General features: G+C 34.6%; 1 protein-coding gene across 1 annotated transcript; it reads left to right on the top strand.

Moving 5' to 3' along the window:
* The first annotated feature begins 1,085 nt into the window (after nt 1-1,085).
* LOC130995981 (phosphoserine aminotransferase 2, chloroplastic-like) lies at nt 1,086-2,345 on the top strand. Its single transcript, XM_057921514.1, is given in 2 exon segments — nt 1,086-1,811; nt 1,813-2,345. Coding segments are annotated over 2 exon segments (702 nt in total). The 5' UTR covers nt 1,086-1,446; the 3' UTR covers nt 2,150-2,345.
* The last annotated feature ends 14,314 nt before the right edge of the window (nt 2,346-16,659 follow it).

Here is a 16,659-nt window from a genome sequence, read left to right as displayed (position 1 = left end):
TTTGGTCTCAAGTTACAAAAATTATAAATATAATTTGAGTTCATTTTAATTCTTTATTTAATACTTTGAGTAAAAAATTTCGAACCAGTTAATGTTGACGTGTATTATGGGAAGCTAATTTGACAACACAGTCATTCTTTGTAACAAATACACTAGCTTCATTGACATTCGAAGCTTCAGTGCTTTCGACATTAGGCATCAATTTTAGTTGATTGAAAAATTGGACTCATAATATTAATTAGTGAACAATGGAGATAAATAGAGATTATATTTATAACTTTTATAAATTTGAACTAAAAAATCAGCATAGAGCCAAATTTCAGACTATAATTTAACAATAATCCAAAGGAAAACAAAAACCCTTAGTTCGATACGAAAGTGGATATATGCCCCAACAATGTTCATTCGTGCAACAATACAAGGTTGGACTATGTTGTCGCACGACAATATTATTTCGATCCGTATAGTATTGTGAAGTTGCGTTGTTAACACGAGATCGGGTGCGAGCCGTGCAGATAGCCCGTTGTTGCCACCGGTTTAGTAGCGGCGACACTTCAGTGAGAAGAGGAATTTTTTTATTTATTTTAGAGAATATATATGATGAGGGGTGTTTTTGGAAATTTATTTTTAGCAATTATGTCTATTAGTTTTATTTATTATTTAATCATTAGTTAATTGTTAATTGTTAATTATGGATTATAGGTCTCTAGTTATGGTTTAGTGAAATTTTTCATCGTAATTTTAATTAGGGTTTATTTTAAATTTTGTTAATTTTCAATCACAATTTTATTGATTCATTTAATTAAATCTAATTAAAGTGTTATTAAATCAATTAATTAATGTTTTAAAAAAAATAATAACAGATTGGCAAGCAGCTGGCCGCACAAGAGAGCATATATATACGTATATAATGTGTTCTATTTTTATTTGGGTTTTTAGCGTTTAAATACACCAACCTTTGGGTAGTCTATTTTGCATATGAATTTTAAAATGAGTCAAAAAAATATGAGTATAAATTAATGTTGTAGTAATTTTACCACAAATTTAATTTTTGGGTTAAGTATCAAATAAGGCCCTATCATAGTGGCCATTTTCACGTTGGGCTCCCTATAGTCGAAGTTGGGTCAACTAAACCCCTATAGTCCATAAAATCGAATATTTGGGCCCCTTGCCCTAACGATAGTTTGACGCCGTCCGTCTTCTTTTTTTTTTCTTTTTTTTTAATCGGCGGTGAGATTGGAGATCGCCGCCTTCCCCGCCACCCTCTCCTGCCAGACCACCTCTCCCACGAGATCCCTCTCCATCACCTGCTCATCCACAACCCTCCAAACCCCAACATCCGCCGCCACCGATAGCGTCTTCAACTTCGCCGTCGGCCCCGCCACCCTCCCGGAGAACGTCCTCCTCAAGGCCCAATCGGAGCTCTACAACTGGCGCGGCTCCGGCATGTCGGTGATGGAGATGAGCCACCGTGGCAAGGAATTCCTCTCCATTATCCAGAAGGCCGAATTAGATCTCCGGACCCTGCTCAACATCCCCTCCGACTACACCGTCCTCTTCCTCCAGGGCGGCGCCACCACGCAGTTCGCCGCCATCCCTCTCAATCTCTGCAACACCGACGACGTCATCGATTACGTCGTCACCGGATCTTGGGGCGACAAGGCCTTCAAAGAGGCCGCCAAGTACTGTAACCCTAAATCGATCTGGAGCGGCAAATCGGAGAAATACACCAAAATCCCCAATTTCGATTCGCTCGAACAGACCCCCGGCGCAAAGTATCTCCATATTTGTGCCAATGAAACCATCCACGGCGTCGAATTTCTGCTCCAAACCCGTCGACGTCACCAAATTCGGCATGATCTATGCCGGCACGCAGAAGAACGTGGGCCCCTCGGGGGTGACCATCGCCATTGTGCGGTCCGATTTGATCGGGAAGTCGCAGGCGATCACGCCGGTGATGCTGGACAACAAGATCCACGCTGAGAACAATTCCCTCTACAACACGCCGCCGTGCTACGACATCTACATGTGCGGGCTGGTGTTCGAGGATCTGATGGAGCAGGGCGGGTTGGCGGAGGTGGAGAAGAAGAACGTGAAGAAGGTGGGCATTCTGTACGACGCCATTGATGGGAGCAAAAGGGGTATTTGAGCTTGCATTAAAGGTGGGGCCCACCGCCGATTAAAAAAAAAGAACAAAAAAAAGAAGACGGACGGCGTCAAACTATCGTTAGGGCAAGGGGCCCAAATATTCGATTTTATGGACTATAGGGGTTTAGTTGACCCAACTTCGACTATAGGGAGCCCAACGTGAAAAGGGCCACTATGATAGGGGCTTATTTGATACTTAACCCTTAATTTTTTTTCAAACTAATAAAGCTGACATGGCAAATCAAAATATCGACGTGTACTTGTCGAATGTTTTAAAAATGACATCGTATTGGACATCTCAAAAAAATATCGTATAAGACATCTCTAAATTAACCTGAAAATCGTAGGATTTTTATAGAGTTCAAATGTCTAGAAATTGAATTTATGGTAAAATTTCTACAATATTAAGGTTCATGTATTTTTTTTAACTCATTTCAAAATTCATGTACAAAAGCTGAGGGACTCTTTTTTTGTGAGAGATGTTGGATTCAATCCCGCTTGTGTGCGTTGTAGTTTTTCTACCTTTTGTGTGGGTAGTGATCTCGCCTGCGTGCAATGTAGTTTTCTCACCTTTATGTGGATGTGTAGTATGGGTAGTGATCTCGTCTGTATGTGGTATAGTAGTTTCCTCGCTTTTGTGTGGTGTAGAGGTTTCGTCAGTGTGCGAGTGACTTATTTAATTATATAATAGATCATTTTTGTAATTCTAAAAAAAAGAAAGATTATCCTTTTTATTTTTATTTTTATATTTTCATATGGGAGGAGCATTTGAATTAGTTAAGAGGAATCAATATTAATTTATTATTTCCGGAAGCTATAGACGCCACTTAATTATCATACCACGCAATTAAATGTATGATCACTAAATTTAGGTAAATTAGGTAGAGCATGAGCTGCGCGGTCAGTAGTATCCCTACGCATGTGATGAGATATAGAAGTAAGACAAATCTTCCTTGCTGCTGTATTTTTTGAAGAAATATAATGTGTGCTATCACTTTTATATAAGTTATATATAATGTGTGCTATCACTTTTATATAAGTTATTAATTGGTTTTAAGTCGTGTATGAAATTATGAATGACAGACAAGGATTTCATGCTTCGCAGTTGCTCCTAATAAATTGCATAATATAATATTATTTAAATGTAATTGAGGAAAACCCAAAATCAACAGATCAGAACCAAATAAATATCGACATGAAATGCCGACGCGACCACATAAATTTCCACCTATACGATTTCTTGTATCTTTCTAATTAACAATATTAACTCATATATTCATAATTTTACCTACCGTCTATTTTTCTTATAAGTCAAAGTAATATATTTTATTTTATACATTGAAGTATCTTGTTGTGATTGTGATGATGCCACACCCAAATATCGCAACAAAACTAGGAGTATATAATAATTATCTAGCAGCATTCTAATTCGAATTTATCATTTTAATTCTTGTATATCTTCTAAAATATTTCAAGTTTTTCTTCTCTCTCTGAAATACCCCTATAATTGGTGCACGGCTAATTATTATCGAACAATTATATGTCATGATTTCGAAACAAATATGTACGTAATTGTATTAGTGCGATTTTGTCCGGGAAGTAGTGATTAATTTCATGCCTCTCTCTCTCACACACACATACAGTTGATGACATGTGCTCTGATGAATTTTGAATAGGAAAAAGATAACCAACAATTTGCATGATACAAAGTTGAATAGGAAAATATAAATATTTGCAAAAAAAATGAGAAACAATCTCAGCCATTGATCATGATGATCAATAATTAAGATTAAATTTCGCATTTAGATTTTTGATGAACATGTCGGTAATTGTATTGAACGTATCTAGATTTTGAACCCAAAAATCTCAAACGTTCAATAAAATGTTCAACCACATTACTAATATGTTCAATGTTTCTTAATTTTTTTTATAAGCTCATTTTCTTGTAGAAACCAACCCTATATATATATATATATATATATATATATATGGCTTTTCTTGCTTTTCTTTAGGTACTACTATCACTCCATTATACTATGTAATAGTATTACATATATTATATGTATGTATTTTTATATATGTTTCCTCGTACCTGCAAACTTGAATTAATCCTAGTTCTTCTATTATTCGGGGTACTTACTTTATGAAATTGGAGCATTATTTGTACAATAAGAGATTTAGTCAATTAATATGAATCCTCCTTTTCATCTAATTAGTCCACACACTTATACAATGTTAACCAACTACCTTATTGGATAATTCTGCATATTAAATTTCATAATTTTCTACATACTGTTGGAATAATAATTAATTTAAACTAGTAATTATTTTTTTCCTCGGTAGAACAAACCTAATAATAGCACAGCTGTAAAAATTACGGCCATCGTTATTAATGTCAATAAAATCGGTGGATACTGAAATTTCAAGTGAATCAAATGCACGTAGATGTGAATTTAAGTATCAATTTTCTTTTCTAATTTAATAGCCATACATCGATCGTCGCGCGACCATGTTTTACTGCTTCTCAAACTGATGGAAGTTATTTATTTCTTCCTACCCAGAATTTAATTTCGAAGCTAAAATAATAGCATTATTTTTTCAGTGGTGCTATTTAATTTGATCACATTATGATCAGCCTTAAATTAATCAAATTAAAAAAACTTAATTCATTTAAAGTTTTTTTTTATGAAAATAAAAAGATTTAGCTAATTTTAGTGTTTCGTAGTTTTCTTCGATTTTTGTAATTTTTTATTCATTAATTTATATAAATAAAAAAACAGTTACAATGTGTATAAATAACTAAAACTAGCTAAATTATTTTTTATTTTGAACCAATATTTTTAATAAATTAATTAATTTTCAATTTAATTAGTTTATTATTTTTATTATACGAAGAAATGAAAACAAAAAACGGGTAGGACCGGAATGAAGGGCATTTAAAGAATACGAATTATTAGAAAGCAGAACTATTTTTCCTTCACAAAAGAAAAAGAAGAAATAAAAAAACATGGTGTTGTCATATTGCTTCAAAAAAGTGTTAGTTCAGTTTTGCTTAATTTGTCTAACGTTTTGAACAACATAATTCTAAGCTTGAATTTGTAGTGCATGTATTGTCACTTTCATAAATAAGTATACACTATGTAGTGGTCCCTATCATAAATTTCTGTTGATGAGGAGGGGTTTAATTAGATCAATTAATAAAAAGTATTGAGAACGTCATAGTCTAGTTTGATCTTCTCCCATTCTCAAAAAAAAAAAGTTTGATCTTCTCCCCCAATTACAAGGATAGATATTTAATTTAAAGTACACTCTCTATATTACTCGCAAAAGAATGGGGTCAATTGTAAAAAAACGATGTCAATCGTAGAATAATAAGTTGTCAAAATTGTATTCATTAAGAAAGCTTAACAAGGCTAATGATTTATACGTTACACACAGAAAATAAATACATAGCCTATCAAAATTGTTCAAATTTTGTTTCAATAAAATTATAAATAAATTCAAGACAAATAGCAAAATAATTCAAACGCAACTAGCAAATTTAAAAAGGGTTTAGGGTTTAGAATTCTTCGCCTCAAGAGTTTATCACGTTCAGGGTCGGCCCTGAGGGCGGGCGAGCCCCGGCGACGGCCCAGGGCCCCAAAAATTTGAGGGCCCAAAATTTTTAATATATCCCATTAGTTATAGGCTTTTTGTATACTTAAAAATATTTAGTTTATTAATTTTGGATCCAACATAACTTATTATCAAATACCATTAAATCATTAACTATCTAAGCATATAACATCTCGTCTCCTTCAACGTATTTCTTGAAAAAAAAAACATCTTCATCTTTTCCAAACCGTTGGTCAGTTTCTCAAAAAATAAGAACGGAGAAAGTAGTCTCTTCAATTTACTTTTCTTACCGTTGAACCAGGAATATAGTTATATAAATATAAGGAACCACAATAATTCTCTTATATCAATTTATTTATTGATTTTTGTCCTAATTGTCCAAAAAAAATGCATTGCAATTTGCAAATTATGAAGGTAGGAAACCATTTTGAAACTCCCCCAAAAAATTCACCAAAACCTAAAATTGTTGAAAACGTATTTGAGATCGTCAATGTCCCAAGAGAGATTGAATGGTTTGACAATATTATATATTGAAAAAGAAATTTCAGATAACATAGATTTGAATGATGTTGTGGATGATTTTGCAAGTAAAAGTACTAGACGAAGTTATTTTTTTATATGTAATGGGCAAATTTTCTATTTCAATATATTGGAAAAGGATAATATATTAGGGACCCATTTTTATAATTTCGCCCAAGACCTTATTTTTATTAGGACCTGCCCTGATCACGTTAGCAAAAGATGAGTACAATTTGTCAAACCTAACAATGCATTCACGTAGAGCCCAAAGCATAACTTTCATATTCATGCTTTGAGACTATGCAAATTAAAAGGTTAGAGCTAGTAAATAAATTAGGTACTGCACGTTTCCGCGATTAGCCTAATTCCGATTAAACCATGATCCAACAATAAATTCATCTCTCGATCACATTCATCATTTAACAAGTTAATCAATGGCCAACTGATAATCAGAAAGAGAACAATTTAATCGAACAAGCACGAATCATTCACAAACTAAATTAACTATCAATTTAAATAACGCGAACCCTAGCATTGAAATTTAGTTCATCATGAAGTAGAAATAAAAGTAAAGGAAAAAGTAATCCATATATGTAAAAAAAAAAAAAAAGTAAAGGAAGAGAATAAAATAATTCTTACAAATTCAAAGTGCAAATTCGTTCCAAATGCGTGAAAAAATCAAAATAATTCATAAACTATTGTGTTTTTTTAGTGTTCTTCATAAAAGTGAATGAGATTGTAGAGAATGATAAGATTGTGTTTTAACTGCTAAAAACTCATTTTCAAAGCCAAAATCCCGTCAAAACATGAGTAGTAACTATCACGGTCAGTTGCGGATCACTTGCACTTTTGTCTTTTTCCTCCTTCTTTACTCCTCTACGATTGACTCATTATCTGCGGTTGACTTGAGTATTTGCTCAATTCCACAATTCTCTACTTTTACTACCATTTTCTTCCATTTCAAATGTTGAATACCTAAATCGTCAAAATCAAAACATTAAGATCGCCTCGACAAATTATAATAAAAATCACTACCAAATTACACAACTTTTGCAAGAAGCCTATATCTAAAATGACTAGAAAAATGTCATACGAAACGACAAATTAAATCTCCCCACACTAAGCATTAGTTTGTTCTAAGAAAAAATTTCAGTTCAACACAGTAGAGTTCGGACTTATGATCGAGATTTTATTTTTAGTCAAATCAACACAAACATCATATCTTCTTAAAAACACTTGTCAACCATTGTTCAATATCAGTGAAAATCACAATTAACCTGAAGCATGTTACTTATTTATGAGATAATCAATCGGACCAGACTCAGCCCTCCATAAGAAGTGAGTTAAAAAATGTATCTACTTTTATCAACAAGTCCTTTTGTCACAGCCCGCCCTAACTAGGGATAGTTAGGCCGAGTGATCCACGACTAGGGATGGGGTTAAAGAAGAAGGGGAAGAAAAGGGGCGTCATTTATAGCCGTAAAACTTACTCATCTTAATAAAACTCGTCATTTTTATTCATTAATACTCAATTGAAAACAGTCTATGAAAGACTGCATAAAAGTTAATTAATATCATTAATCAAGTTATACATCATATGCAACCATTCTCTTAAGACTCAAAGTATGACATAACATACTATAACATCAACAACATCTTGCAGCGGAAAGTAGCTAGACATATGTATGAAGACATATTCTAGACAGGTTAACTATTTATTAACAACTGATAACACTCATGTTTCCATGGTTTTTAGTGTTCTTATGATGTTAATTTTATAGGAAATTGAGTGTTGGATGATTGTTTTGTGCTTAAATTGTTTTATCTTGTGAAATATGTTACTTGCTCGTACTTTGATGAATTTTACAGAAATATGAAGTTCGAATTTGGACTGTTGATCTTAATGAAAGTTGTATTTCGTCTCGATACGAGTTCGTAGGCGCAAACGGTTCGCAAATCCGAGTTCGGACGAGGAAGATATGGCCGAAACAAGAAAGTCGCGCACAACAGTGAATAGTGCCCGACGGGAATTTCCGAATTTTCGGGATTTTGCGGAATTTTCGGATTTTATCAGTATTTTCGAGCTCTACACTGTATTTATCTCCTGTGCCTATATATAGGTCCTTTCCCTGACCTATTAGACACATCTTTTTACCTCTCTTCACCTCTTTTTCTTCTCTTCTCATATTTTTCAGTTTTAGACTTAGATTTTAATGTTTTCATAGATTAGCTTTATTTTTCCTGCAAGATTTCAGCTGTCATTCAACATTCATTCCGGGTTTTATTTAATTCAGTTTTTATTATTGCTTTCTTTTTAATTATGTTTATGCTTTCTTTTGCTATGTCTGGCTAGTTTCTTTTTCTGATTCTAGGGTTTGTAAATAGTTAATTAGGTTCATGTGATTAATTTGTTAATACCTTTTTGCCTTCCAGTTTATGATTCATAATTCCTGGTGCTTAATTTCTTGTGAATTATCTGATCAATAGTTTGCATGTGTAGCTATTCGGTTTGAGACCTAGCGGAGATAACTGTTTAGCAGATTCAGGAATGTATGATATAATTTTAACCTTGAGACCTAGCGGAGATAGGTGGATCATAGGGAGCTATTCTTAGGAGCTATTGGGAGTTAGTAGATTTTCTTGAGACCTAACGGAGATAGAGAATTTACTAATCTACGATCGTTGCTGCTCTAGCGAGAGTGATTGATTAAATAAGTGATCTCTCATCATAACTGGATTAAACTGGTAATTAGGATTAATAGGTTGATTATGTGAATTTGATTAATGAATTTATATCCCTAGGATCAGTCGTTTTATTTATCTGTTTTTTATTTGATTTTATTTGTTGCTTTTTAAGTTTAGTTTTAATTAAACCTTCTTCATAATCGTTTGCCTGTCTACTGTTATAGTCTGTTTAGGGGATAGCTAAAGTTATTTTGTTGTGTCAGTCCCTGTGGATACGATACTCGGTTACTGATTATTTGCTACAATTGCACCGTGTTAGTTGCGGTATTTGTTGCTAAGAAATTAGTGATCAACTTTTTGGCGCCGTTGCCGGGGACTGATTAGAAATTTACTTTAATATTCCTGATAGGACTTAGGCATTATTTCAGGCTTTTCTTTTCTTTAATTTTTTTTTTTTTTCATGGCTCCTGATTTTTGACTGATGTGTCCCTCAGAGTATAGGCGTATAGTGGAAGATCTGGAAAGACTGCTCGAAGAATCGGACAGGCGTGCACAACATCAGTCTTATTCAAAGCTGCAGGATGCCGAGGAGAAAGATGAGGAGATTGAGAAAATAGCAGATGATGAGCCCCCTACTCCTAAGGAGGATTTTAGCATCCCTCATATTTCTGCTGCTATAGAGCATGTTTCTATCCCTGCTCCTCCCAGGTCCAACTACAAGCTTGCTGCTCCATTCCCCTGCTGCTTGGCCAAGCCACGTAACGATGAAAAAATGGCCAAGTTCATGGAGATATCTTTGAAGCAGAATGATCCTGATAGCTTTATCGTTGCTTGTGTGATTGGTTGGCATATCTTTTTAGAGGTGTTATGGGATTTAGAGGTTTATCTTCTTTTGATGCCTCTCTTTGTTTTTCATCGTGTGGGGATAGGATGAGCCATGAGGTATCGTCGAGCTCTAGACGTTAAATTAAGCACTTGTTGGGAGGTAACCCAACTGTTTTTCTTTGTTTTGTTTTTCTTTCTTTTAGTTTCTTTTTGTTTTGTTGTTTTCTTTGGGAGTTTAGTGCAGTGTTGAGCTTGGAAGATGAGGGAACTCGCGCTTTGTTCATACCACCACCATAGAGCATATTTTTCTGTGAGTAGTGACACACATATCATCATCCCTCCAAACTTATTTTCGAACTTATGTTCTGTAATAAGTTTGGGGGAGGGGGGGTGAGAGTAGATATGTGTATCACTTTTATTATTTTTGTTGGCTTTATTGTTTTATCCTGCTTGGTTGGTGGTGTGTGTTTGTTTTGTTTTTGAGTTGATTAATGCTCCATTAGATTTCTGGTGAGATGCCAATGATGATTTCTGTGAAAAAAAATTTTGGAGTTTGATTTTCTTTGATGATTTAAGCATAATTGGAACTAATTTGCATAATTCTAGAGTGATTTTGACCTTGACTTTTGGACGTTGAATAAACCTGTGAGATTTTGAGCCATAACTGTTTATCATACACAGTTTATTCTTTGTTGTGAGTTTTGTCATTGCATGTGGTGATCTTCTAGAACTTGCCATGGTTTCTGTGTTGAGGTTGCTGTTGTGCCCAGGATTATGAGATGATTTTAGGCCATCTTTTGTTAGCCACAATTTTTCCCAAACACTATCCTTGAAAAAAAAATTATCCTTTGTTATCCTCTTTGAGCCTATTTAGTTTTTATTCTTTAGCCGGATGATAGGGGGTGATGAAGTATATGGGGATCTTCGTGTGGTGAATATTCATAGTGGGTTGTGAAAAAGAAGGGATGATATTGAGCTACTATTTACTCTTATAAGCTCTAGAAAGTTGTGAAAAGAAAAAAAAAATAATTATTGAGAAAAAAAAAGAAAAAAAGAAAAGAAAAAAAAAGGTATATAGTCGAGTGTATACTGAAATATTTGTTAGAAAATCGACTTTGTTTGTTGGAAATAAATGGAGAGCATAAAAGAGTATTTAGTTTTGTTTTGTGATGATTAAATCCCTTGGTTGGAGTTGATTATGGTGACATAGTTGGTGGAAGATGGAATTTATTCCAAACTTGCTTTGTGAAGTTATAAGGTTGGTGTTCTTAATTTATTTGAGTCACTTAGCCTATATTTCCCTACCTTAACCAATGTCCCTACATTATAATCCAAAGAAAAAGACCTTTCTGATCTTAGTCCTGACACACTTTTAGCGATGGAGATTGTAGACGATTGGCAAGCTTATGGTAAGAGATCTGCATTGCATTGAATTCGATGAGAGTATACACGTCCCGTTCCATCAAATTGAGAGTTGAGTGATACACATACCTTGTGAGATTCAATTGTTTGGAATGTCAAGGTTGATTTTGCTATAGGTTGTGTTTATTGGTGAATTTTGTGCTTGATTATTGAAGATTTGAGAATTCCATTATCCTTTATTTTTCGGAGGCATCGATGAGCTGGATTTCTTACCCATTCGTGATATTGATTGTGTTCTTCTCATTATTCGAGGACGAACAATGGCTTAAGTTTGGGGGAGTTGATAACACTCATGTTTCCATGGTTTTTAGTGTTCTTATGATGTTAATTTTATAGGAAATTGAGTGTTGGATGATTGTTTTGTGCTTAAATTGTTTTATCTTGTGAAATATGTTACTTGCTCGTACTTTGATGAATTTTACAGAAATATGAAGTTCGAATTTGGACTGTTGATCTTAATGAAAGTTGTATTTCGTCTCGATACGAGTTCGTAGGCGCAAACGGTTCGCAAATCCGAGTTCGGACGAGGAAGATATGGCCGAAACAAGAAAGTCGCGCACAACAGTGAATAGTGCCCGACGGGAATTTCCGAATTTTCGGGATTTTGCGGAATTTTCGGATTTTATCAGTATTTTCGAGCTCTACACTGTATTTATCTCCTGTGCCTATATATAGGTCCTTTCCCTGACCTATTAGACACATCTTTTTACCTCTCTTCACCTCTTTTTCTTCTCTTCTCATATTTTTCAGTTTTAGACTTAGATTTTAATGTTTTCATAGATTAGCTTTATTTTTCCTGCAAGATTTCAGCTGTCATTCAACATTCATTCCGGGTTTTATTTAATTCAGTTTTTATTATTGCTTTCTTTTTAATTATGTTTATGCTTTCTTTTGCTATGTCTGGCTAGTTTTTTTTTTCTGATTCTAGGGTTTGTAAATAGTTAATTAGGTTCATGTGATTAATTTGTTAATACCTTTTTGCCTTCCAGTTTATGATTCATAATTCCTGGTGCTTAATTTCTTGTGAATTATCTGATCAATAGTTTGCATGTGTAGCTATTCGGTTTGAGACCTAGCGGAGATAACTGTTTAGCAGATTCAGGAATGTATGATATAATTTTAACCTTGAGACCTAGCGGAGATAGGTGGATCATAGGGAGCTATTCTTAGGAGCTATTGGGAGTTAGTAGATTTTCTTGAGACCTAACGGAGATAGAGAATTTACTAATCTACGATCGTTGCTGCTCTAGCGAGAGTGATTGATTAAATAAGTGATCTCTCATCATAACTGGATTAAACTGGTAATTAGGATTAATAGGTTGATTATGTGAATTTGATTAATGAATTTATATCCCTAGGATCAGTCGTTTTATTTATCTGTTTTTTATTTGATTTTATTTGTTGCTTTTTAAGTTTAGTTTTAATTAAACCTTCTTCATAATCGTTTGCCTGTCTACTGTTATAGTCTGTTTAGGGGATAGCTAAAGTTATTTTGTTGTGTCAGTCCCTGTGGATACGATACTCGGTTACTGATTATTTGCTACAATTGCACCGTGTTAGTTGCGGTATTTGTTGCTAAGAAATTAGTGATCAACAACCCTGGAGACTCCGCTCATTGCAGCACCATCATCACATCAGCTCAACCTGCACATTTAGAAAACATATGCAGGGCTGAGTACAAAAGCACTCAGTGGGCACGTATGCCTAGGTATAAAAATACATGCTTCAAAACTATAAATTGTCATGCCATCATAATCAGTACAGCAAGGGAGTTTTTCGCTAAAAAGGCCCAAGCTTACTAAGTTCATTTGTGATTCTTAAAGTTCGTCTGATCAGACTAAGTTCTTTTGTAATCTATCATATCTGAAACTGTATGCCGGAGAGGTGGCCACCTCTCACGGTCACTTGACCGGCCAACCCGCTAGATGACTCACGGTCACTGGTGTACACTAGTCCTGGCAGGATAGCTATCAACTGCTCAGGACCCGAATTCGATTGCATCATTGGCAAAGCCAAAGCAGATAGATATCATACTAAAATTTAAACATTTTATGGCAAGACAACAGTTGTAATATTTTCCAGTTCAAAGATTTGTAACGAAATAACTTGTTCAAAGGTAGCATTAAACTCGTTTGATAGATATATAAAACTGAAATTAACAGTTAAATCATCTCATGCATTCATTCGTATAAGAGGCCTACGACACGCAGGGGATCTCTATATACGTATAGTAAAAGTAATGCCCACCTCGTTGTGTCTCTGTATCAATGAGTAACGTCACTCTCTCCCTCAAGTCGTTACTTCCCAAAAGGACCTTCATCGTTATGAAGAATTGGTGAGAAGTTATAAAAGAAACCTCGATTAATAATCTAATCTCTTTTATGAAACATTAGTATCTCTAATGTTCATCTCTCTTGATTGTTAATCAATATAACAATTATTATCTCTCGTCATTACTCATTAATTATAACATCCTTATGTTATAATTAGCAGCGCTTCAATTAAAAGAAATATTTAACACATCGAAAAGTCCACTTTCTTAGCAGATCTATTCGCTCTCATCTCGTCTAATTAACCGATTAGAAAGTTAAACTTTCCATTAGGCATGTATTTGAGTCACGGGTCAACAAGAATTGACTATGCTCAAATTCTAATTTCACTAAAAATTTCGGCATGACCTATTCATATATAATGTCAGCCACGAGATTTCAACGCGTGAATCTCACTACGTGAACTCGTCTCTCGACTCAAAACTTAACATCTTGACATCTTTTCAACGCAAACCAAACAATTCAAAATCATCAAAACTCTTTATCAGTAAACTATCATTTATACTCGACACCAATTGTTCGAGTGTCAGATACCAACATTTATGTGCGTTAATCATAACTCTCACAACTCACACCATTTAGTCATATCGTATCATCCATCAAAACAAATATAATCAAGTTGTTTTCTAGAAAGTTTTGCTGTTTTTGTGTCATCTTTAAAAATTCATAACAACCAACTCAATCATCATAAACTCTCATACCAACTGATCTCAAAAACTTCATGAAGTGTAGTTCACTCTAAAAATGGTAGTTAACCAAAAAGGTTAAAGATTTTTGGAGATATTGCTCTTTTAGTGCAGGCTGTCAAAGATTGACAGTTTCTGCCAATTTTGTTTAGGCCATTAGAAACCAAGGCAAACCTTAATAAAATTCCATCAAATTTAATCATCCAAAACTAAAGGTATCCTTGAAGATTTGGTTAAAATTTCACAAGAGAAAACGTTCATATGATCTGCCAAATAAACGATGAAACTCATACACTTTTACTGTTGGAAAAATATGACAGCAGAACAGGGCATTTTTGAAATAATAAACTGCTCTGTTTCTGTCACGACCGGACATAATTAAGGATAATTAAGCCGGGGAAACCGTGACTAATGGAGGGAGATTAGAAGCGGGGTAGAAAGGGAAATAATCAAACAAGAAAGGATCGCAGTATCATTGTTAACAACAGGGATATTTATAATATAACGGAGTTTTAGTCGTATAGACTCAAATAACTAGTAAGTTCGGATAACTCCGACTTATCCAAAATAACATAAAACTTCTGAGTACGCAGCGGAATAAGGTTCTGATTACATGTATGAAGACATGTAACCCTAGAGTTCATTAATACATAATAAGACAAAAGAGTCCCGCTCGTCACTTCATCACCATCGGCAGCTGCTCAACCTGCACATTTAGAAATATATGCAGGGCTGAGTACAAAAGTACTCAGTGGGCACATATGCCTACTATGAAATATAACATGCTTCGTAAAGTTGTAAATTGTCATGCCATCATAAACAGTACAGCAAGGGAGTTTTTCGCTAAAAAGGCCCAAGCTTACTAAATTCATTTGTGATTCTTAAAGTTCGTCTGCAGACTAAGTTCTCTTGTAATCTATCATATCTGGAACTGTGTGCCGGAGAGGCGGCCACCTCTCACGGACACTTGACCGGCCAACCCGCTAGATGACTCACGGTCACTGGTGTACACTAGCCCTGGCAGGATAGCTATCAACTGCTCAGGACCCGAATTCGATTTCATAATAACTGGCAAAGCCACATCAGATAGATATCATACCAAACATTGAAACATTTATGGCAAGACAAAAGTTGAAATAATTTCAATTAATTTAGTCATGAAATAACTTGCTTGAACGTAACATTTAAACTCATTTGATATATATGAAAGTAATGCCCACCTGATAGCAAAGCTTTGCTACAGATTAGTGACTCCTTGACGAGCTCTTATTCTTGCGCTCGACCTTTAATCCGAGAAAATAACGTAAGACTTTAAATCGAGGGAAAATTCTCAATTAAATGAGAATGCGTAATTAAACTATGCATGAATCTCGTATGCATGAACTATTATTCTGAGATAATAATCAGGGAATTTCTATTGTTAATCCAGGCTATCGGATTTAAACAAAAGCTAAGTCTCGTCTCATGAAGCCGGATAATTAACAAAAATTAATCCGTTCTCTTCGGGGTGTTCTAATCCGTCAATTAAATAAACTCCGCTCCTCGTAGTCAATAGAAAATAAATAAATACTTCAGCTTATTCGCTTTATAACCTCATAATTAATCGGCTTAATAAATAGGAATAAGTAATGTTATAAGATTAAATAATTAAAAGGCTCAACATAAGGCAACCTAATAATTAAGTAAAAGTGGGCTTGAATAATTAACATGAGAGGCCCAATTGAAATAATTCATCGGCTCAAGTAATTAAATAAATCTTAGCCCAATAAATAATTATTTGATTAGCTGGGCTCAATTAAATAAATCAAAGGAGGCCCAACGTAGATAATATAACAGCCCAATTAAAATAAAATAGATGGGCTTCAATTTAAATAAATTCGGCCCAATGAAATAATGTAATAAAAGCCCATCTGAGTAAAATAAATAAATTCAGAGGCCCAATCAGTAAATAAAATCGGCCCATATAAATAAATTCAGAAGCTCAATTCATAATTTAAAATCGGCCCAAAATTAATAAATAATCCAGCCCAACTCAAGCCCACTGAAAATAAATAACAAAGCCCAATAAAATAATAACTAGAAGGCCCAAATCAATTAAATAACAAGCCCATTAAGCAAAGCCCAATTTTCATAAATGAAAGAAGCCCAATTAAAAATACACTCGGTTCTCTCTCTTTCTAAACTCACGTTTCTCTCTTTTTTTTTTTTCTTCAGATACATTGTCCCTCTCTCTTTCAACTCAATCCCTCTCTTCTTCTCAAAAATCATTCGACTCTCTTTCTTCAATGAGGGTTCGCCGCCGCTGCTCCGAAATCCGGCGAGGTCGACAGCCGCGCCAAGGTCCGACGCCTCCTCGCCTCTCTTCTTTCTCTCGTTCTCAGCCCACCAAATCGGGCTCCATCGATTCAGCGCCGCCGTCTTCCGATTCA

Source organism: Salvia miltiorrhiza, chromosome 7 (genome assembly GCF_028751815.1).
Source record: "Salvia miltiorrhiza cultivar Shanhuang (shh) chromosome 7, IMPLAD_Smil_shh, whole genome shotgun sequence".
NCBI classification, from domain to species: Eukaryota; Viridiplantae; Streptophyta; class Magnoliopsida; order Lamiales; family Lamiaceae; genus Salvia; species Salvia miltiorrhiza.
The sequence above is the reverse complement of the archived record's forward strand: the minus strand, read 5'-3'. Positions and strand labels throughout refer to the sequence as shown.